The sequence below is a fragment of the Triturus cristatus genome, chromosome 6, assembly GCF_964204655.1.
Source record: "Triturus cristatus chromosome 6, aTriCri1.1, whole genome shotgun sequence".
NCBI classification, from domain to species: Eukaryota; Metazoa; Chordata; class Amphibia; order Caudata; family Salamandridae; genus Triturus; species Triturus cristatus.
Window position 1 is genome coordinate 1346549612 of NC_140589.1, and position 24756 is coordinate 1346574367.

Sequence of the window (24756 nt, forward strand, 5' to 3'; positions counted from 1 at the left end):
CTCATCTGGCTCAGAGCATGTGGAAGTGGGCCATTCAGAGGAACATGTTCCTCATGGCGGAACACCTCCCCGGCAAGGACAACCAGATGGCGGATCTGCTCAGCAGACACAGCCACCAGATGCACGAGTGGGAGTTACACCCATCAGTTCTCCAACCGTACTTCCAGCAGTGGGGTCATCCAGACATAGACCTATTCGCCACAAGCGAAAACGCAAAATGCCAAAGCTTTGCCGCCAGGTTCCCACATCCGCAGTCGCAGGGCAATGCGATATGGATGAACTGGTCCGGCAGATTTGCGTACGCTTTTCCCCCAGCACCACTAATACCGCTGGTGGCACGCAAACTCAGACAACACTCACTGACACTCATCCTGGTTGCTCCAACGTGGGCACGCCAGCCGTGGTACACCACCTTTCTCGAACTCTCCGTGGTGCCGCATCGACGGCTGCGGGTCAAACCCGAGCATTTGACACAGAACCATGGAGAGGTTCAGCACCCAGATCCGCAACAGCTGAACCTGGCAATCTGGCTCCTGAAGTCCTAGAGTTTGGCTACCTCAACCTGCCACCTGACTGTATGGACATCATTAAGGAGGCCAGGAGACCCACTACCAGAGCTTGCTATGCAGCCAAATGGAAGAGGTTCGTCATTTATTGCAATAATAATGACATCAACCCGCTAGACGCATCCATCCAAAACATTTGTTACCTATTACACCTCTACCGATGCAATCTGGCGTACACCTCTATACGTGTCCATTTGACCGCAATATCAGCCTCTCTACCAACCAGGCAGCACCTCTCTCTATTCAGAGTGCCTGCCATCAAAGCATTCTTGGAAGGACTCAAACGAGTCATTCCTCCTAGCCACCCACCAGCCCCAATGTGGAACCTCAACTTGGTCCTCACACGCCTGATGGGTCCACCCTTTGAACCTCTACACTCATGCGAGATTCAATTCGTTACCTGGAAAGTAGCTTTCCTAGTAGCGATAACTTCTTTACGAAGAGTTAGTGAACTCCAGGCACTAACCGTCCAAGAGCCATTTATTCAAGTTCACGCCAACAGGGTCGTACTACGTACCAACCCCAAGTTCATGCCCAAGGTGGTATCGCAGTTTCACATGAATCAGACTATTGAACTGCCGGTTTTCTTTCAAAACCCACAGACTGTCGCTGAAAGGGCACTCCATACCCTAGATGTAAAGAGGGCCCTCATGTATTATATCGACAGGACCAAACCCTTTAGGAAAACACAACAACTTTTCGTTGCCTTTGCCCCACACCACAAAGGTAACGCTATCTCCAAAGCAGGTATAGCCAGATGGATCGTTAAATGTATTCAAATTTGCTATCAAAGGGCTAAACGCACTTTAACGATTTCCCCACGAGCCCACTCAACACGTAAGTTAGGGGCCTCCATGGCTTTCCTAGGAAACATTCCTTTGCATGATATATGTAGAGCAGCCACCTGGTCCACTACACATACATTTACCAAACACTATTATGTAGATGTACAATCAAAACAGCAAGCAGCTGTAGGACAGGCTGTTCTCAAAACTCTTTTTCAGACCGCTGCAGCTGGCAGTGGTAGCCGCCGCTAATGGGAGGTACTGCTATGTATTCTATGCACAGATATGAATTCAGCAGCCCACATGCCTCGAACTGAATATGCTACTTACCAGTATGCATCTGTTCTTGGCATGTAGGGCTGCTGACATTCATATCGCCCTCCCTCCTCCCCGGCGCCTGTAGCAGCTGCAGCTCTCAATTACTGTATAGCATGGCCATCACTTTCTGTATCTACTCCATCACTGCCACAATGGCGAAAAACAATCTGAGGATGGAGAGGATGCCCATGCGCACTGTAGTCCAGGGGAGGAGTCACCTATCCCAGGATACTTCGAAGACTCTTCCAGGACAACAACGTGCAATCATCCGGACCCAACACTAGGCGGCGATCTATGCACAGATATGAATGTCAGCAGCCCTACATGCCAAGAACAGATGCATACTGGTAAGTAGCATATTCAATTTGCTGGGTAGGGCGATTTCCACAACGGTGGCGCTCCGTCGTCATGCCTGGTTGAGCACGACACGAATACATTGATGGGTATGCCCTTCGATGGCACTCGCCTCTTTGGTGATAAGGCGGATTCCACATTGGAGCGTTTAAAGGACTCTCGGGCCACGGCCAAGTCCTTGGGCCTTTCGGCTTCACGAACTCCTTCCGCTTCTAACTTTCGTTCCTTTCGAAGCTCCAGAAGGGGCGTACAAACATGTTTATTTCAGAACAAGCCTGCGCAGCAACAGCCCCAGCGCAACCGCAGACGTGGGGCTCGCAGAGGCGGGTCACGAGGCCAGCGTGGGGGTCAGTCCACCAACACCCCCGCTGCCAGTGCCTCCACCCCTTCCTAGTCCAGTGTTTCAGGCCCACCAGACTCCAGTGGGGGGCTGGATTCGTCATCACCTCCCCCACTGGCGCACCATTACATAAGACTGGTGGGTTTTGGACATTGTTCAGGCCTACCCCCTCCCCTTCGAGTCTCCCCCCCCCCCCCCCCACCCCACCCCTCCGTAACCCCCCTCCCCCCCGCATGTCGGGGGATCATTTGGCACTTCTCCAGCAGGAAGTTACGGCCCTCTTGGCCAAGGGGGCCATCAAGCACGTTCCGACGCCAGAAGTAGGTCGTGGTTATTACTCCCACTACTTCTTGGTTCATAAAGAAGGACAAGGGGCTACATCCCATCTTAGACCTTCGGAGCGTAAATCGCTTCCTCCGGAAGGAGAAGTTCAAAATGCTCTCTGGCTCAGGCCTCGTCTGCTCTCAACCCACAAGACTGGATGATGGCACTGGACCTGCAGGACGCTTATTTTCATATTCCCGTCCTGCTGGCCCATCGGCGTTACCTGCGATTTACGGTGGGCCAGGAGCATTTTCAGTTCACTGTGCTCCCCTTTGGCCTTACAAGCGCCCCTCATGTGTTCACAAAAGTGATGGCGGTGGTCGCAGCTCATCTGCGCAGATCAGGGGTTTGTCTTCCCCTATCTCGACGGCTGGTTGTTCAAGGCTGGCTCGCCCCAGGCAGTAGTCGCCCACCTCCAGACTTCGGCCGACCTCCTGCATTTGCTGGGCTTTTCCATCAACGTGTCGAAGTCGAACCCGATTCCGTCTCAGAAGCTTCTCTTCATTGGAGCAGTTCTGGACACGGCACAGTTTCGGGTTTATCCTCCTGAACAGCGAGTGCAGGACATTCGGGCTATGATTCCGATCTTTCAGCCCTAGTCCTGGGTTGCGGTTAAGACTACCTTGAGGCTGCTGGGACTCATGGCCTCCTGCATCCTTCTGACCAACCATGCCAGGTGGCACATGCCGGCTCTGCAGTGGGTCCTGAAGTTCCAGTGGGCGCAGCATCGGGGGAACCCGTCCGACTAAGTCCAGATCTTGGAGGACACTGCACAACAATTAAAGTGGTGGCTCACAAATCCGCATTGGGTCAGCGGCAGATCCCTCTCCCTTCCCCAACCGGAGCACACAGTGGTGACGAATGCGTCCCTCCTGGGATGGGGCAGCCACATGGGGGAGGCGGAGATCAGAGGCCTCTGGTCTCCGGTGGAGTCCCGGCTCCATATCAACTTTCTGGAGCTTCGGGCGATCATTCTTGCACTGAAGGCATTCCTTCCTTCTGTCAAGGGGAGAGTAGTGCAGGTGTTAACGGACAACACCACCGCCATGTGGTATTGCAACAAACAGGGCGGGGTGGGGTCGTGGACCCTATGTCAGGAGGCTCTATGCCTCTGGACATGGCTGGAACGTCACAGCATTTCCTTGACTGTTCAACACCTGGCGGGTTCTTTGAACGCCAGGGCGGACAAACCCAGCCACTGGAGTCTGATGGATCACAAATGGCGTCTTCACTCGGAGGTGTCGCAAGGTCTCTTTCAGCAGTGGGGAGAGCCTTGGTTAGATCTATTCGCCACAGAAGAGAACGCGCAATGTCCGTAGTTCTGCGTGTTGGAATTTCCAAGGCGGCACTCGCAAGCGGAGATGCGGTCTGTTGTACGCCTTTCCGCCTATACCTCTTCTACCCAGAGTGCTGAAGAAAATCAGGCACGACCGGACCCAAGTCATCCTTGTGGATCCAAACTGGGCTCGAAGAGTTTGGTATCCCGAGCTACCCCGTATGAGCCTGGATCCCCTGATCCAACTGCCTCTGTGGGAGGATCTTCTGTCGCAGCAGCAGGGGACGGTTCTCCTCCTGAACCTGTCCAGCCTCCACCTACATGCGTGGAGATTAAGCGGCGACAGCTGATTCCATTTGACTTGCCTCCGGAAGTCGGTGATGTTATTCTGGAAGCCAGGCGTCCCTCCACTAAATCGGTATACGCCTGCAGGTGGGACAAATTTGAGGCATGGTGCACAGTCAAGACTGTGGACCCCCTTTCTGTCCCTCTTTTTGAGGTCCTTTTGTTCCTTCTTTCTCTGGTGCGGCATTGCTCTGCTCTGAGCACTATCAAGGGCTACCTTTCAGCCTTTCTGAGCCTTCCAGATCAGCCTTCTCTTTTCAAGTCCCCTGTTCTACAGTGATTCTTAAAGGGCATTACGCATATGTTCCCTCCTGTTCCTTTCATAATGCCTCAGTGGGACTTGAATCTTGTTTTGACTTCACATGTGCACTCCTTTTGAGCTGCTTCACAATTGTCCTTTACGTCTTTTGACTTTGAAAACTGCCTTCCTGATGGCTATCGCCTCTGCCAGGAGAGTGAGTGAGCTTCACGCTCTTTCTTGTAAGCCTCCTTTTCTGGCGGTTCATCCGGACATGGTTGTGCTTCGTCCTCGTCCTTCCTGCTTGCCGAAGGTGGTCACTGCCTTCCACATCGGGCAGACAATCGCCTTGCCCACTTTCTTTCCGCCTCTGCACCCTTCCAGAGAGGAAGAGAGGCTCCACTGTCTGGACCCAAAACGTGCACTCTCCTTTTACCTGAATCGCACACAAGCATTCCGGGTGGATGACCAGCTCTTTGTTGGCTACGCAGACGCCAAGAAGGGCCGGGCTGTTCACAAGAGGACTTTCTCCCAAGAGCACTATCGCCCACTGGGTTGTCTTGTGTATCAAAGCCTGTTATTCTATGGCTAAAAAGGAACCTCCGGTGGGGCTGCGTGCCCGTTCTACCAGGGCGACAGCAGCTACTACTGCATTGGGACGCGCTGTCCCCCTGCAGGACATATGTCAGGCTGCCACGTGGCCTTCGCTGCACACTTTTACAAAGCGTTATTGCCTTGACAGTCAGGTCTGGAGGGGCGGCTTCTTTGGCTGTTCTGTTCTCCGTGACTTTCTGGTGTAATCTTGTTCGCAGACCCACCGCCGGGGTTGGTATTGCTTGGGTATCTATTCTAAGGTAAGGAATCGATCACTAACGTGTCTCTTTCAGATGCACAAGTTACTTGTGTAACGATATATCTGTAAGAGACATTAGTTAGGGATAGATTCCTTACCACCCCGCCCATCCTCCTCGTTCTGCGAACTGATTTCTAGGGTTAAGGTCATCCTTTCGGGCCCTAGTTTCTATGCGCCAGTGGTCAGTATCTTACATGGCTCTGCGTTTCTGTCGCGGAAAGTTGTCTACAGAACTGCTATCAGCGCGTGTGGGCGTGTCTAAGTATCTCCCGTGACGTCATCTCGGCGAATACGACCTCAGCGACGCACGCGGAGCCGTACGACGACGCTTATCGACGCGCAGGGGTACTGCTGACGAAAGATTTCCGGATCCAGTCTGACGCCTGGGGATATTCTACGGTAAGGAATCTATCTCTAATGTCTATTACAGATCTATCATTACACAAGTAGTAACTTGTGCTTTTGTCCATATGTTAATGCTGTTCAAACTTGTGTTTATGGTTTATTAATTGAAAGCCTTTTGTGTTTTTTTTAGGCTGAGCGCTGTAAGTAAATGTTGTAAGCTCCAAATGCACTACAGTTGTTCCAGTATAAAAATGTGTACAGACGTTTTCAAAGTTTAGCAATATGTGGCTATGTATAATGCTCCCAGCATGCTGTCTGATTTGATGCAAATATTTGCAGAAGCTTGAAAGCAAGATTGATGATTCTTTGCTTCCAAAATAAAATTTTCATGAAGTGAAAGCAGGAAAAAAAACATTTCGATAAACCACTGTAAAATTTTAGGTACCATTTCTTTGCAGCATCATTTAGTAACCTGGTGATGCATGCCATTGTTGCCCAAAAATATTAATCAATAAGATTATGGAAAACAAAAATAAACCAGCATTGGCAAAGCCAGTTGGTCTGAAATTGGTGGTCAGCTTTTTAGTTTTGACAATGTGTGACTTGTTTTGGCATGGTTTTTGTAAAACCTTATTGGTATGGTAGTTGCCAGACCCTCACCGTTGTAACAAACATTAGCAAAAGTTGTTTTTGGTCTCAAAAAGCACACAGTGCCACAGTTACTGACACTGAACAAAACTACTTTGTGTGCCAATATGCTCCTTGTGAAAGAGCAGAATGCCTTCACTCACAGTGAGGTCTGACGATGGAGCGAGAGAGACAGTTTTAATAAACTCAAAAGGTCATTGTCGATGCCAGATCAAATTAGGGGCCAGATTATTAAAGAAAGTCTCAAAAGTCCACCCATGGTATATGATCTTGCATTAAGTGCAGCTATGCGGCTTTTGTGAATTCCCAAGTATTTACAGAAGTAGGTTAAGAAATAGTACTCCTAGAAAATATTTGTGAACTGCATTTTAGCATGAGCAAACTTGCATGTGTAGATTTGCTCATGCGAAAGTCTGAGTGTTTACAAGTTCACTTTCCCTCCAAACATTTTTTCCCAACTCTGGAAAAAGGTTTAAGTCTACCATTGTCAGGAGTAAATTGCCAACATTTCTCAGTATGGGAAAAGATTAGAGAAGAGTTGTTGAAATCCCTTAAAACATGCGAGTTAGTAGGTTTGCAATGACTCAAAAGGGCATTTTAACCCTGGAACTATTGCTTACCAATATCTTCAGCCCCAGTATGTAGATCTGAGTAAAAGTAGCAACATAAGGGGGTTGCAAGTATTCTAACACTACTATGATATGAGCCCTGGCACAATCAGAGAGGCTATATCAGAGCTCTTATATAATGAGATTGCTGTCCTAATTTGTTGCTGCACTTCATGGCACCAAAGGGACATGGGGATTTTGTTACAGGACAAGTGGATTTATGAAGCAACCTGCCCCATGGACAAGTAGATATTTTATTAAATTCCACACCCCTGAGTCCTGTACCAGAGATGTCAAGGATGTTACTCCTTACCTACTTGGTCTCAGAAAATGTGGATTACAACCAATAAGGTACCTGAACATCCAAACAAATGCTTAAAGTTGAAGATGCTCAGGTACCAAATATTATTGATCTGACAGATTGGTTGGTGCCTGTGGACTTGGAGGATATTTATTTTCACATTCTGGTTCGCTGAACCAGAGGCACTACCTGCACTTTATCATGGGGGCAGAGTACTGTCAGTAGCGAGGCTTCAGTTTGGCCTGAAACAATCACTAATTTCTTTCAGTTTTTAGTGTCTGTTGTGGCACATGCGTAGGCTGATGAATAGATCTTCTGTGTTCGATTGGCTAATTCAAGGCATTCTTGTTAGAGTTGGTATGCCATCCTCTCTGTGTCACCAAATTGTTTTTCTGCCTGATGTTCTTCAACCTTCCAAATTCACATTTGTCTGACACAGCTCCAATGAAAGAGTAATTTTGAAGGGCATATCCTCAGGCGTCCTTTCCTCTTGATAAGAGAATCATTGACATTTATAATATGATCCTAATTTTTCATCTGATGGACTCCTAATTCTCCAAGTCCTGAAGCTGTGAGTCTCAGATTTATAGCTCCTCCAGAAGTTCAGGTGTTGTGGTGTGTTTTGCACACATTATTTCACGAATTGGGTGATCTTTTAGATCTTGCCCTATGATATCTGCAAGTCTTCAGAAGTGAATACACGCAAATGGTTGCCCTTTGTATCACATGGACAAGTGTGACCATGATGAAGGCTTTTTGCAGCATGAAATATTTTCTAGATCTCCTGAAGGTGTGCAGGTCATCTACAGGATCGGGCAATCTGTTGTCTGGTTTCCCCATGGAAAGTAGTTCTATATCCCGTGCTTTGAGTTCAGAGCCATATACTCTTCCAATAGCTTTTCTCCCTTGGATGAAAGACAGAGGTGTTAAAGTCCTCACGGGCATCGCTACTGCCATGAATTAACAAATCGAGCAGTGTATGCAAGAGTCTCTTTTGAACTGATGCCTTCCAAATTTGACATGCTGCTCTTCTCTCAAGCCGCGTTTCCATTTGGCCAACTACCTTGCAAGGGCTCAGAATGAGTATGTGGAGAAACGGCCAGAACTGCTGACATTGGAACTGGAGAACCAGTTTTGTGTCTCTGCTCAGCATCAACTGATTCTTGCCAAATCACTTAATCATCCCCGGCCCAAAAAAAAAAGAATGTGTGCTTTTATAATGTAACTGCTACTCATGTAAAGTGATCCAATACCTTCAAGTCAAGTTTGCGCTATATAAAACGTAAAGAAAAAAAATGTATGAGCAGATGGAAGATTGTGGATCTCAATTGGGAGTTGCACCCAGAGGCTTATTGATAGTTGCCTCAATATTTGCCTTATGTAGGATGCTGGCTCTGTATTGTACTATCCATAATACACAAGGCCTGGTTTTAAAAGAACACTATCTTTTAAAGGACACCAGTCTGACACAATCTCTGCCCATGAGCTGGCTTTGTAAAAATGCCAGTCACACCCGGTTTCCAGTGCTCAATTTTAAATTCTGTCAATACACCAAATAGCATTTCACCTCGTGAGAATAACCAAAAAGAAAAAAAATGTGTGAGGTGAAAGTCCCTCACATAAGCATCACCAAGGGAGCTGCTAGTTGTTAGTCAGCAGTTTGCTCATGCTATCATCATTGGTAACTTACATTACCGTGAAGAAAGTGTCATAATTTTAGAGGTGAAGAAAAGAATAAAGAATGCAATATATATGCTGGTGTCATTCTTTGCCAACCGGACCCCGTAGTGAGAAAGAAGAAAATTGCTTTTCCAAGTTAAATGAGTTGCGTGAACACACTCAGATTATAAGAACAGCATGTTAGACCATTTCAGTTAGGAAAGGCAGACCTGTTTCATTGCCAATTATTTGCGGCAATTACACCAGGGCTCGGGGACCAGTCTTCAGATTGGGGGGGGGGGGGGGGGAGCAGCCAACCAGGGTGAGGCTTATGCCTCCCTCCCGGTGGAGGGTGGTGTAATAGGGGGTGGTCCCAGCCTTTTACCTACCTGTAACGCCCTGAAATCTAGTATTTAGGGTCACCCCTGAACCTTGCTTCGGCAGACAAGAAACCAGAAGAAAAAGGACCGAACTGCCATGCCGAAGCTAATAAGAGGAGGACGCCCACTGACTTGGCCTCAGTCCTACTGGCCTGTCCCCACCTCGAACCTGCAGAAGTGAAACTCAGTACGTCCAGCGGCCTCAAGAATCCTGAGGTCCTGACCTGCCTTCAAAAGAAAAGACTGTCTCCCGTGAACACCGGATTTGTTCACCAACAGACTCTAGGTCCGCCAAAGTCTGCGAGTCTGCACCAGACGCCCATGGCCCGAGTGGCTCAACACCAAGAGGCCCCCCCGCCGATCCTGACCCGAGATCCGGTGGCTCCTGACCTGCCGACGCCTGCAGCCTCAAACCGGAAGGTCCCTGCTCAACTGCGACCAGGAAAGATCTGACCCTAAAAGGCACCCCTGCACCCGAAGCCCCACAGCCTTGGGTGGCCCAACCGACGGTGCCTAACCAACCCCCAGCATCCCAACTTACCTCTCCAAGTGGTGGTCGCGCCCAGAAGACCTTCGTCTCAGAGCCTGCAGTGTTTGTAAACGGGAGACTCCCCATTGAAAGCCCTGAGGTTAAGTCCAGGAGCTTTGCTCCCACAACCCAGTGACCTGCCCGTCGGCACCCACCAACCAGAGGCCCCCTATCCCACATTGGATAACGCTGGGCATCAGCACTCTTCACCCGACTGCCCTTGTGCCGCTGAGGGTGTAACAAGAGTGCATCCTTGACTCTGGGGGACCCCTGAGTGTACCCTCAGAATACAAACTCCCACAACCGATTACTTACCTTTGAACCGATAACCCTGTTTTCCTCATTGGATAACATTGACTGTTTTTCTGTGAAAACCTTCCAAGTGTGGTGTTGTAAAATCTATGAAACCCTTTAAAACTGTAACTAAATAACAAAAACGCTTTTACTTACCTGTTTACAGGAAATGTCCCAGTGCAGTATCCTGGTATACTGCACTCTGTAAGAAAAGTAATCTACTTGACATTCTACTAAAAAGCCAATACAAAGTATATGTACAGTATTTCAAAAGCATTCCATTACTAGTAACTCTAATCAAATCTAAGTGCATATACAATTGCAATTCAAACTGTTTACAAACTGCATTACTACTGTAAAGTATTTATTGCTTACCTGTGCCAGGCTTGCTTGGTTCTAGCAAATAAAAAACTAAAAGCATGTTAGAGCCATGTGATCTGTAGATCACATGCTGTGCATAGCTCGCCATCTAGTGTTGGGTCCGGATGTTTGCACTTGTTTTTCTTCAAAGAAGTCTTTCCAGTCACAAGGTAGGTTACTCCTCCTTTCGGTGATAGTGCGCATGGGCATCGACTCAGTCTTTAGATTGTTTTTTTTCTGCCATCTGGTTTGGATGTGTATTGCTGTGCTCTGGTTCGGCACCGTTTCTCGGACCCCTTCCACGTGCAATCCACTACCCTTGACGGTATTATCCTGTATAGTCTCAACTCAAGACAACTTCAATCAGAAAACTCGTGGTAGGCTGCCTGGCCTACCCGCGCTTACAGCGCTAGCTGTTGATAGAATGGACTCCTTTCAAACTCTGCCTCGGGTGTCATGCTATATTGCCACACACTGACTTGCACGAAGTGTGCAACCTCTGCCTGTCTCCAGAACACAACGGGAAAGACTGCAACGCGTGCCAATTGTTTCAATCGAAGAAGACACTTCGTGACTGTTGGGCTCGACGTCACGAGATGCAACATCAAAGTGGCTCCACACCGGACATCCTCGGTTAAGATTCCAGCACAGAACATCACGCTCAAGGAGCCAAGGAAGAACAACATATGTGTCCGAAGCAGACTCCAACATGGAAGAAGAGGAGCAGGTTACTCCGGTTTAACGTACCGTGAATAAAGCTATCCCCTTGGCCCCTCAACAAACAAAGAAAAAGGCTCCGGTCCCTCCTCTGCCTTAGGGCCAAGGTCGGCACTGACAAAGTTTTGGACGCCCCTAGGCCCGGCACTGAAACGCAAAGAAAAGCCTTCCGGCTCGAGTCGGGCCCCATGTCGGTACCCAACCAACACCTTGGGCACCGAAAGCCAAACCGAAACCTCTCTGGGTGCCACTCCCATTGTTGTCAAATTACACCTTCGGTTTGTTTGTTTTTGTTTAAGGGAGGGGAGGTGTAACGCTAGAGACCTACATATCCAGCAGACTTTGAGGGTTGCCACGAAGAATATGCTGGGGGAGTGGGAGGGCTCCATTGCTATCAGATTGACACACTACCAATGGGAGACCCGGCCAACGTGAAGGTTTGGTCCTGGAATGTAAACGGGCTGGGCAATAAGACTGAGCGCACGCTAGTCATGCAGTACCTTAAGAGGCATTCCCCGTATTTCGTTATTATTCAGGAATCGCATTTGAGGCAGCAGATGTAAAGCCCTAGATTGGTTTGGCTATAAAATGGTTGCCCATTCTGGGTTTACGTCCGGGGGGGGGGGGGGGGGGGGGGGCATCTTTGTACGCAAAGCATTACCCCCTGGTGATCACGGACATTTGGACAGATACTGCCGGGAGTTTTGCAGCGGGCAAATGGGAGGGGCGCTTATTAATCTTCGGCTCATGTTATGTTCCGCCGGGGCTTCACTCGGTGATCCTCCCACAGCTCAGTTCACTCTTAACTGACCTCCCCTTGAGCACCCTTCTTGGAGGCGACACGAAGGCAGTGATGAACCCGGAAATGGACCGGTCCGGCTCGGTCTGGCACACTGGGAGAACGTGGCCTGGCAGACTTCACCAGGGCGTTGGGTCTGGTGGACCTGTGGCGGGCTCATAACCCCTCACTGACGCAATATACCTTTTACTCAGCCAGACACTGGTCCTTCTCTAGACTGGACCATTTGTTTACCCACACGGACAGGGTGGCGGAGTTCTCCAACGCCCATCACATGGCAAGGGGGATTTCGGATCACGCACCGGTGAGTCACTCTTAAAAGGCCTGATTATTGATAGAACAGCCTTCCCACGAATAGACTCATGGCGGCTGCGAGATCCTCTTCTCAGTGGAAAGCTTCGAGCTGTATTTTAAAGAAAATAAGGGGACGGTGAAATTGCCTATTACACTATGGGAATCCTGCAAGACTGTATTGCTGGGAAAGGCTCAGGTGTTAATAGGAGCACAGAAAAAGGAAGAGACTTTACAGTGTAGGCAAATTGAGCAAGAGATCAGTCAGATGGAGAGTGAGGCTGGGATAGCCTTGTGCGAGGAGGTGTGACACCAGTTAGTGCTGAAACAACGGGATCTTCAGGCCCTAGCCGAAGGGGAGGCGCGGGCATATGCGCTAGCCACCCAGCACCGCCTATATGATGGGGATAAGGCCCTTAAACGCCTAGCGTGGCTGGAGAGGCTTGACAGACAAGTCCTGGGTGGTGGGGGTCCGAGACGCAGAAGGCGTGCTTCGGACCAGCAGTACTGACATTGCAGAGGCTTTTGCGACACACTTTGAGTGCGTCTATTCCCTAGTAAGCACGAGGTCGGAAACTGACTGTCCAGAATTTCTCACGGATTTTGACTTGCCTTTGGTGCCCCCGGAGGCTTTTGATGATCTGGAGGCAGACCTTGCGGTAGAAGAGCTGGGTAAAGCGCTGGGCACGCTTTGGTCGGGAAAGGCGTCCAGACCCCATGGGCTCCCGATAGAATATACAAGAAGCAGGCAACGATCGTACTCCCTCCCTCCCTCCCCCCCCCCCCCCCCCCCCCCCCCCCGCTCTTAGACATGTTCCTGGAGGCGTGGGAAGTGGGTCATCTGCCGGCGGACCAAATGGCAGCCACAATTGTGGTGATCTATATGGATGGTAAGCCAGCTGACCAGTGCAGTTCCTATAGGCCTATTTCCCTGATCAACGTAGAGGCCAAGATCCTGGCTAAGGTGTTGGCTGACAGGGTGATATCGGGGATCAAGGACCTGATGCATGTAGACCAGTCAGGGTTTTTGCCTGGTAGAAGCACTAGGCATAACTTGCGGAGGCTTTATGGGGTGCTGCATATGACTAATGGTAACGTATCTCAGCAAACTGCATTGATGTCGCTAGACGCCTCAATGGCCTTCGATAGTATCGTATGGCCATATCTATTCCGGGTCCTTCAGCGGCTGGGCTTTGGCCCCTCCTTTTGCAGCTGGGTCAGACTCCTATATGTGAGGCCTACGGCGAGGGTGCGGGTAAATTCTGCTTTGTCTAGGTCCTTCCGGCTTCGGTGGGGCACTCGGCAGGGGTGCACCCTTTCCCTGCTCCTGTTTGCCCTGGCTTTGGAGCTCATTGGGTCAGGAGAGACCCTGAGATTTGGGGATTGCGGGCACCAGAAGATTGGGAAGAACGTATTTCTTTGTACGCCGACTATATTGTACTATACCTGGCACGGCCGTGTACTCATGCTACTGTCTTTGTATGATATGGTATGGTTTCTCGAGCTTTAGTTAATAAAAAAGATTTACAAAAAAGAATACACCTTTGGCACCAAAACCTTCTATGCCAAAACTGGTGAGTAAGGACAAAGACACTTTGTCTAAAGAGGCTCAGCCCGATGCCATGCAGTCTGATCCGAAGCAGAAAAAGCTGGTGATAAACCCAGAAGCAGGCCATAACCATGCCACCCTTCTGAAAGAAAATAGACCAGATAGAGGATTACCACTTTCCTCTCAAAAGAAAGTGTGGGTACTAACCCTTCTCCACTGTACATTCCACCTCTTTCCCCTACTGATCCCAACTTACATTACACCCACAAATTCATCATCACCACCACCACCATCACATGACCCACAGGATGTCGGGGATGGAAATGAGGATCAAGATAGGCCACAGGACAATGACCCCTGGGAGGATTATCACACTGACCCAAACACGGATAATGACCCTGCTCTATATCCGTCCGGACCTTCGCCACCGGATGATAACATTGGATATATTGGGCTACTTGACAGTGCTGCTCAATATCACAGGGTAGGGCTGCATAAGGAGCCATTAGAAGAGGACTTTCTATTTGAGACCTTAAGTTCCACTCATACACTGCCAATGCTTAAAGGGATGTTAAAGCACGTCGATGAAATATTCAAAGATCCTGTGAGAGCAAGAATAATTACACCTAGGGTGGAGAAAAAATATAAACCTGCACACATTGACCCCACGTACATCAAAGGTCAGTTGCCCCTAGACTCTTGTGGCTTCCAGTGCTCGCAAGAGAGCTAACTCGTAGACTACTGGTGAGGCCCCTCCTCCTGACAAGGAGTCCAAGCTAATTGATGCATCGAGCACAAGAGTAGCTTCCCAAGCGGCCAATCATTGGCGCATTGCAAATACACAAGCTTTGTTGGCCGGTTACGATAGGGCTCATTACGATGAGCTAGAAAAGCTCATTTAATTTCTCAATCAACCATTTGATAGAATATATCTCTTTGGCCCAGCAGTTGATATCTCGCTGGAGAAAATGAAAAAAGTCACGGAGGTCAAAGTCCGTAGGGGCTTTGCAGTCATCTACAAATAGGGGTTCCTTTCGTCCCTCCTTTTACAGGGGTGATCCCAAAACTGTATCCACAAACTCCCTCCAACTCTTACAAGGGTAATACCAATCGCCCTCATCAAGAGGCTAGTTTAGAGGTGGTTTTAGAGGAAACAATTGAAAGGGAAGAGGCAGAGGCAACTCCACACGCACTTCCCCTGCAAACAAACAGTGACTTCCTTCAGGTACCCCCAGGTCATTCCACTCCTGTCGGGGGACGTCTCTCAATTCCTACCTGTCTGGAACTCCATCACCTCAGACAAGTGGGTACTACAAATTATCCAATATGGTTACTGCCTGGAGCTTACAGACATTCCCCCAAATATTCCCCCAAACATTCCTCCAAGAGCACATACAATGTCAGAAGAACAGATCACCCTCCTCAGGCAGGAGGTTCTCTCTCTGTTGGAAAAACATGCTATTGAGCCAATCCCAAGGGACCGGGGTATACTCCCTGTACTTCTTAATTACCAAAAAAGATGGTTCTCTCAGGCCGATACCAGAACTCGTAGCTAAATCTATACATTCAGTCGGACCACTTTCACATGGTCAGACTTCAGCAAGTGCTCCCACTACTTCAAAAAGGCGACTTTCTATCCACTCTGGACTCAAGACACCTATTTCCATATTCCCTTACACCCTGCTCACCGCAAATACCTCAGGTTTGTGGTAGAGGGTCAGCATTATCAATTCAAGGTCCTCCCATTCAGAGTAACTACCGCACCCAGGGTTTTCACAAAGTGATTGGCAATAGTCGCAGCTCATCTACGAAGACAAAAAATTCATGTTTTCCCATACCTAGACGACTGGCTCATAAAAGCCAGCTCACAACAAAGCTGCCTACGCCACACAAAAAACAGTGCAACTACTCCACAAACATGGGTTCACCGTAAACCTGACCAAGTCTCATCTACAACCATCCAACATACAGGAGTATCTAGGCGCCACAATAAACACTCAAAGCTGCAGCACGTCCCAACCGAGCCAGAATCTTCAATATGCAGACTCTAATCTCAATTTCGGCCCCAACACTCATTACCAGCTCGAGTGTTCATACAATTACTAGGAATGATGGGGTCTTGCATCCTAATTGTACTTTACGCAAGACTTCAAATGCATCCTCTCCAAGAATGTTTAGCACGTCATTGGAACCAGGCTCAGGGTCGGTTATCAGATCTGGTGTTGGTGGATGGCAGCGCCTATCGCTCTCTGCTGTGGTAGAATACACAAAACCTTTCAAAAGGGAGGCCCTTCACCGACCCGGTTCCACATATAGTACTAACAGATGCATCTCTCACTGGCTGGGGAGCTCCTTTCCAAAAACATACCATTCAGGGCATGTGGACTCTGCAACAAAAGCAGCTCCACATAAACCATCTAGAGCTGCTAGCAATTTTTCTAGCGCACAAAGCATTTGAACTTCATCTAGTAGGCAAAGCTGTCCTAATACGTACAGACAACATGACAGCAATGTACTACATACAAAAACAGGGAGGGGGACACACCCTCCAACTGTCACAACTAGCTCAAACCATCTTGCGATGGGCGATAAGCCACAAAATGTATCTCCTTGCAGAACAACTTCCAAAAGTAAAGAACCAGATTGCAGATCTGCTCAGTCGTCAACGACACCAGATCCACAAATGGGAACTCCACCCTCAGGTGCTTCTCCGATTCTTTCAAATGTGGGGCTTCCCAGAGAAAGATCTGTTCACCACACACCTAAACGCAAAATACCCAAACTTTGCATCCAGGTATCAACACCCCTTGTCCAAAGGCAAGGCACTGTGGATGTATTGGTCAAAGATATTTGCCTATGCTTTTCCGCCTCTCCCACTCATTCCATTAGTGGTTCAGAAGCTCTTAACGGCACTCCCTGACACTAATTCTAGTTGCTCCCACATGGGCCTGTCAACCCTAGTTCACAACCCTGTTGAAGTGATCAGTAGTTCCTCACCAAAAACTACACTTACTCCCAATCTCCTCACTCGGAGCTATGGAGACATAAGACACCCAGATCCCAGTCATCTCAACCTTGCAATCTGGCACCTAAAATCTTAGTTTGGCTACCTCAATCTTCCACCAGACTGCCTGAATATCATCAAAGAGGTTAGGCGCCCTACCACAAGAGCATGCTATGCAGCAAAATGGAAGAGGTTTGTGATATACTGTAATAACAATCCTATCAACCCACTTGATGCTTTAATACAAAACATAATATGCTATCTATTACATTTACAGCATAGCAATGTAGCATATACATCTATACACTTAAATCTCGCTGCAATAGCGGCATATCTACAGAACAGACAGCATCTGTCCCTTTTTAGAGTGCCTGCTATTAAATCATTTATGGAAGGGCTTAAAAAAAAAAAATCATTCCCCCCCCACCTGCTCCAGTCTGGAATCTGAATATTGTCCTTAACAGACTGATGGGTCCACCTTTTGAGCCATTGCATAGATGTGAACTGCAATTTCTCACTTGGAAGGTAGCCTTCCTCATAACTATCACATCACTGAGAAGAGTGGGTGAGCTTCAGACACTAACCGTAGAAGAACCTTTTTTTACAAATACACTAAAATAAAGTGGTCCTTCGAACCAACCCAAAGTTCCTATCTTCCCTCAACCTGATTCTGTTGCAGAACGTGTTTTACGCAACTTGAATGTGAAAAAGGCATTACTCTACTACATTGAAAGGACAAAACCTTTCCGTAAAACCAAGCAACTATTTGTTGCTTTTGCTCCACCACATAAAGGCAATCCTATATCAAAATCAGGTATTGCACAGTGGATAGTCAAGTACATTCAAACATGCTATATTAAAGCAAAACCTATCTTAACAATTATCTTACTTAGATATAATACACATGGACATCTCTATTTACTACTCTTACTAACTCCATCACACTCTGTGGCAAAACAATCTAAAGATGAAGTCGATTCCCATGCGCACTATCAGCAAAAGGAGTCACCACCTACCTCGTGACTGGAAAGACTTCTTCGAAGGAAAACTAAAGTGCAAACATCCGGACCCAACACCAGATGGCGAGCTATGCTCAGCATGTCACTCTACAGCTCTACATGCTAAGAACAGATGCGTACTGTTGTAAGTAGCATTTTCCTTTATATACAAAACCGTCTTTTAGTGTGTGATATCATTTGCTGACTAAGTGTGTACAACAAATGCTTAACACTACCCTCTGATACCTCACTGCTCGACCACACTACCACAAATAGAGAGTAAGGTGCTATCTACTTTTGCCTCTGCCTACCTTTGGGGTTCCACTGTACTCTGTGCACACTACACCTCACTTTGGTATAGTATATACAGTCAGCTTCCTACACCCCCGACTGTGACCGAAGCTGGTAAGAAAACCCGACGATTAAAGACGCCCCCTGCGCCCGACGTCCCACAGCCTTGGATGGCCCACCGATGGTGTCACAGCATCCCCAGGAATCCCAACTTACCTCTCCAACCAGTGATCACCTCCAGAACATCTTCGTCCCCAAGCCCGCAGTGTTTGTTGCAACCGGAGAATCCCCGTTGAAATGAACAGGGCACCTGATGCCAAAACGGCCTCCTGCTTGCTCCCATAACCTTGTGGCATGGTAGTCAGCAGCCACCGACCGGCGGTCCCCTATCCCCCATTGGATAATATTGGGCCTCCGCACTCTGCACACGGCCGTCCTAGTTCTGAGAGTGCATCCTCGACCCTGGGGGAACCCTGGTTCTAACCCATGAATACCAACTCCCACAAATAACTACTTACCTGCAAACCTTTCATTTCCTTCCTTAGGATTGCATTGACTGCTTTTCCTTAAAAATTCTTCTAAGTGTGGTTTGTATGAAACATTGACAAACTGCAAATGTACTAAAAGTGAAATTACTTACCTTTTGTCTAGGGAATGTCTCGGGGTGATATCTAGGCATATCACCCTGATTAGCAAAAGTAACTTAAAGTAATGTGCACAGTAATCTGAAAAGTATTTGAACCTGCATTCAACTGTAAATCACTGTATAATATTTTGCCAAGTATTACTTCACTGAGCTGCACCAGGATTGGCTTGGTTCTAGAAATAAAGTAACTAAATATTTTTGATACAGACAAATCGGTCTGAGTTCAGTCTTTGAGTGTGTGACATTATTCCTTGCCTTGGTATGTTCAACAAATGCTTAACACTGCCCTCTGATAAAGCCTTACTGATTTGCCCACACTACCACAAATGGAGAGTAAGGTGCTATCTACTTTTACCTCTGCCTACCTCTGGGGTTCCACTGGACTCTGCATACTATACCTCATTTTGGTATAGTATATACAGAGCCAGCTTACTACATTTATTATAAGAATCACTTAGTGCAGGTAAGATACACAATTTTTGTATGTGGTAATACTTTTCAAGGATGTGGTATTTTGTAAATGCAGTAAATACTTTACAGTTTTAAGAAAGCTTTCTGTACATGTTAAACACTGTTTTAGGTCTTGCAGTGATAAAGCAATGTAATGGTAGTTAGTAACTTACAGATAAGTACTTGGTTTCATATTTCAGTCAGACTAGTAGCACTTAGACAGGGCATTGGTCAGGTAGGTTAAGAGTGCACCCTCAGTGGCACAGGGGTGGCTGGGTGCAGAGGTCAAAAGAGAGGTTGGGCCCAATGCTGTGGAGACCGGGTACTCTGAATAGCACTGTCACGGGTAGATACATGGAGTTTCTGGGTCAGGGCCTAGGTATTAAAGGTAGGCACAAAGGGGGGCACGAGTAGACACCAAAAGTGTATCTCCGGAGTCCCTTGGGCGGCATGGTGCAGGGTGCAAAGTAGGCATTGGGCTCCCAATGAGAACCAATGGGGACCATTGGTTGGAGTAACGCTGCAGGCTCGACACAGAAGGCTTGGAGGAGGGACCCAGTGTGAGAAAGTGCCATCTTTCTTGCATGGTATGCCCCCACTTTTTGCTGAATTGCTGAATGTACTTTGACTGAGTGTGCCCTGGACTCCTGCCAATCAGGTGCCCAGGGCCTATGTTCCTTCCCTAAAAACCTCCAACCCAAATTGGCAAACCCTGGCCACATGTCCGCCCCTGGTAAATGGTACCCAGGGCCTTGTGACCAAGGAAGGCCTGTAAGGGCTGCAGCACTCATTGTGCCACCCTTAGAGGCCCTGTACCCTAACACACACACACACTGCCCTGGCAGGCTGAGTGTCCGGGTACAGGACAAAACAGACATGGCACACATCCCTGTGTGCCATGCCCACAACCTACACTGCCCTGGCGTACATCAGCCACCCCTCTAGCTGGGTGCCCTATGCCAGTGGTGGGGGCACAGAGACAGGAGCCCTGTGCCCCTACAGTACCCAGGTCCATTCCTGGGCCCTGTAAGTGCAGTGCTGCCATTTAAGAGTACATGGTGCTGGGAGCTTGTCAAACACGAACTCCACAGCACCATAATGGCAACACTGAATACTGAGAAGTTTGGTATCAAACTTCTCAGCACATTAAACCCACACTGATGCCAGTGTGGGGTTTAATGTACAAAGCACCACAGAGGGCATCTTAGAGATGCCCCCTGAAACCTAACCTACAATCCACATCTGGTCTGGGAGGTTGCCTAGGCAGCCACAGCGCAGACATGTTGCTGGACCCCTGGGTGGAGAGCCCCTGCTCTCCTGGGCCTGCAACAATGCACATCCTGGGCGAGGTTCTAGGTCTCCTCCCTAGGATGGACAGGGGCAAGCTTCAAAGGCATGCCGCCTCTGTGAGCTTCTCCGGGCCACTTGCTGTACCCAGCAAACTGGCCTCCACTGGTTCTAACCCCCACTCTGGTGGGAAGTCTGGACGGAAACCCCAAATAAGGACAGGGGATGTGCCAGCCTGCCAACCCCACCCCTCAGGTGGGGGAGGTGAAGCACATCTCCGGGTGCTCGCAATCTTGAAGATGGGAGTCCCTGCCCAATCAGGACTAGGCTACTACCCCCCTCCCACAGGAGAGTGGCAGGATAGGGGATGTACCCACCCCAGGGCAGGGACCCATTGGTCCCTGCCCTTTACCTACCTGTAACACCCCTAAATCTCGTATTTAGAGGCACCCTGAAACTTCCTTCTCCAGATTCCGAAAAAGCAAAGAAGAGCAAGAAGAAAGAAGACCTGCCGTGCAGCTGCTAAGAAGAGGAAGACACCAACTGCTTTGGCCCCAGCCCTACCGGCCTGTCGACCCTCAAACCTGCTCCTGCTACATCCTGCCACCTCTTGTGGCCAGCAACCTCACAAACCCCGGGGGACCTGGCTACCTTGTGACTCTGAGCATCTGGGACTCCCATGAGAAGTGGCTCTGCTTGAAGCAAGTTCTAACCCCTGGCATCAGCCCGGAACCGCGAACCCTGCACACACTGCACCCGCCAAGCATGGCCTGTGCTGGAGTGAACAAAGACCCCTGAGGACGTCCTGAAACCCCCCCCCCCCGGCGAATGGGACCCCGAATCCTGCACCCAAGGACTCACCTCGACGCTCCTGACGCCTGCAGCCTCAGAACCCGGTAATCCCCACAAACCCCCACCCACCCACCCAACCGCGATCAACAGAGGGTAAGATTTCCCGACATCAAAAGGCACCCCGGCGCCCTGTGGCCCCCTGTGCCCAACTCCTGGGTACCTACCTATCCTCCAACTACCCAACTTAGCTCTCGAAGTGGAGGTGGCACCTGCAGAATCTTCGTCCCAGAGCTTGCAGCCTTTGTTTTTCCTGGAGCTTTCCCATTGAAATCCATTAAGCGCCCGAAACCTCAAAAGCACCCTCCACCCAGCCGCCCGAGTGGCCCTGCCAGTGTAACCTCTACTCCTACCTACTTCCCCATTTGCCCTGAGCAAGTGACCAGGAGCCCAGCTCCCACAGCCGCGTGGCCTGCTAATCAGCAGCCACCAACCAAGGCCCCCCTGCCTCCCATAGGATAAAATTGTGCCTAACTCTCTCTGCACCCGGCTGCCCCTGTGCCGCTGAGAGTGTAACAACTGTACCTACCTGACCCTGGGAGACCCATGAGTCTGTGCCCAGAACCTTAACTCTGCCAGTCGAGTACTTACCCAAAAGCCGATAACCCAATTTTCCTCCATAGGGTAACATTGACTGGTTTCTTCTGAAATTTCTTCTAAGTGTGGAGTTTCTAAAACTTAAAATATTCACCTAAAATCAACCAAGTAACGAAAATACTCACCTGCTATTAGGAGAGATCCCAGTGCTGGATCTTGGTGCCCAGCACTGACCCTGAAAAGTACTCGCAACCGTACTTACCATTAACCCAATTTTCTTCCATAGGAAATCATTGACTGTTTTTCTGTGAAATTTCTTTTTGTCAATTTTTGCAAACTACAAATATTCTTTAAAAACCGTACCAACTGTGAAAACGTAATTGCTTACCTGTATTAGGTAGAGGTCCCAGTACTGAGCCTAGGAGCCCAGTACTGGATTACAAAAGTAACGAGAACATACTATACCTGTAACTTGCATTTTCTCCCATAGGGAATCATTGACTGTTTTTCTATGAAATTTCTTTTGTCAACTTTTAAAATAGCAAAATATTGCCTAAAAATCACAACAGTAACTAAGTTGACTTTACTCGTTAACAAGAACTGTCCCAGGACTGAATCTAGGATCCAGTCCTGGAGTTAGAAAAGTAATCTATTGCAAATAACTTAAAACTCCCATTGAACTCCATGTACTATTGTGTTTGAAATTGTGTTGCCTATTGCAACAACCTGTAACTATTACCTACAAAAGTCAATTGCATATTGCAAAAGTATATAACTAAAGCCTCTCATTCTGAGAAAGTATATTTTAATACTTATTGTTGGTTCTAAAATAAAACAACCATATATTTTTTTATATAAACCATTGGCCTAGAGTTCAGTGCTTGAGTGTGAGAGACCATTTGCTGACTGAGCGTGTACAACAAATGCTTTACACTGTCCTCTGATACTGCCTTACTGCTCGACCAAGCTACCACTTTAGAGAGTAAGGTTATATCTAACTTTAACCTCTGGGGACTGGGGACTCTGTACGCACTGTACCTATTTGGGAGCAGTATTTACAGAGCCACTTTCCCACAGCACCTATATAGGTGCTGTGGACGTCAGTTCTGGAGCTGACAACAATGCACGTGGAGCCGAATGAAGCCACCTACTGGTGGGCAGGAATACAGATCCCAAATATCTTTCCAGATCTAGTCTGACACCTTAAATTCAGAGATGAAGAATCTGCCGCTCGATATACCTTCTATCAGATACAACGTTACTTAAGGTAAGTAACTTGTACATTAAGGTCTGCTATGTCCAAGCAAATGAGAAGCTGCTAGAAGTTAGGTCTCATGACATCATTTAAAACCTTCTTGCACAGTTTGACATTTGTAGTGCCACAAACTGGGTTTCCATACCTCGTCACAAAGTGCTGACTTTCGGTTTTGCAAGCTCATCTTGTCAAAGTTGTCTGAGTGTATTTTTTTTTATGTAGTACATTTTATTTCCTTACACCAGCGTTCTAACGTTGCATTGCAAGGAATTCATACAAAGATGAGGTGGATCCTCTTCCTGTAGACACCTCAGCTCCCTACTTGTTAATAAGATTGTTCGATCTGAACAATGTACAAATATGCACTAGTTTAGAAAATGTTGTACACTTGCATTATTTTGTTACTGTTCTCTGTTTGTTTCTCTGTGGAGCCCAGAAAGACATTGCACTGATGTCAGGACATGCAGTGATACTTTAAGTAGATGAAATTGTGGCTCCCGAGCTAAAGTTGCAGCATTGCTACTGAGAGCAGTTGCTTGACAGCTTTCTGGATTCTGTCTGATGGCTAGAGTACAAGAGTCCATCAAAGACTAAGCATATTTGGAAAGAGATCATTCTTCAGGAAGCGCTATAGAATGTTAAAGTTGGGACGCAATCATTTATGCCTAACCTTATTTACTTTTATTTTCCAGGTTGCTGAAAACTTTGTCCCTCCTTTGCTTGATGCTGTTCTCATTGATTATCAGAGAAATGTTCCAGCAGCAAGAGAACCTGAAGTATTAAGTACAATGGCCATAATTGTAAACAAACTTGGGGGACACATAACCGCTGAAATTCCTCAAATTTTTGATGCAGTTTTTGAATGCACATTAAATATGATCAACAAGGTACATATATAATTTTAGGTCGAAAGAAGTATTTCCTCGTTTTACTGTTAACCTGTAGGTTTAACTATTGTATTTTTTTTCATTAGGACTTTGAAGAGTATCCTGAACACAGAACAAATTTTTTCTTGCTGCTACAGGCTGTAAATTCCCACTGTTTCCCTGCATTTCTTGCTATTCCCCCTGCTCAGTTCAAGTTAGTGTTGGATTCCATTATCTGGGCCTTCAAGCACACAATGAGGAATGTTGCAGATACAGGTGATTATATTTGGTTCTTTGTGCTGTATTGCTGTCTTGGAAGTAAGTCAGAAATAATGCTGTGCAAAATGACCCTCCTTAATCTCTCCGATACCGCTCTCTGCAGACTTATTTGAATTATAAAGCAGAATCGTTTTGGGATAGTGATTACACAGCCGAAAACCACCTTTTTCTCTTTACCTTGATACCACAATAAGCATAACCATCTCTGAATCATCCCAAAAAACTTTCATTCTACCACATTTCACTGTGCACTTTTATTGCTACGCTTACATTGACTGCAACCATCTTCGGCATCTAATGAGTTGGAATCATTGGCTTCCTTGTAATTCTCCAGTATTGAATCTTTCATAGATTGACATGCTTGAATCTTCCCTGTCGTCATGGTGGGAGTCCAATGGTGTTTAAAAAAAGCAGT

The 24756-nt window shown here is 47.8% G+C and overlaps 1 protein-coding gene across 1 annotated transcript in view; it reads left to right on the top strand.

The window, feature by feature from the left end:
* XPO1 (exportin 1) overlaps positions 1 to 24756 on the top strand; it is a 908600-nt gene that overhangs the window by 795218 nt on the left and 88626 nt on the right. The window contains exons 20-21 of the mRNA XM_085612347.1: positions 23889 to 24083; positions 24170 to 24338. Of these exons, the coding sequence (XP_085468473.1) occupies positions 23889 to 24083; positions 24170 to 24338 (364 nt within the window). The remainder of the gene's footprint in view (positions 1 to 23888; positions 24084 to 24169; positions 24339 to 24756) is intronic.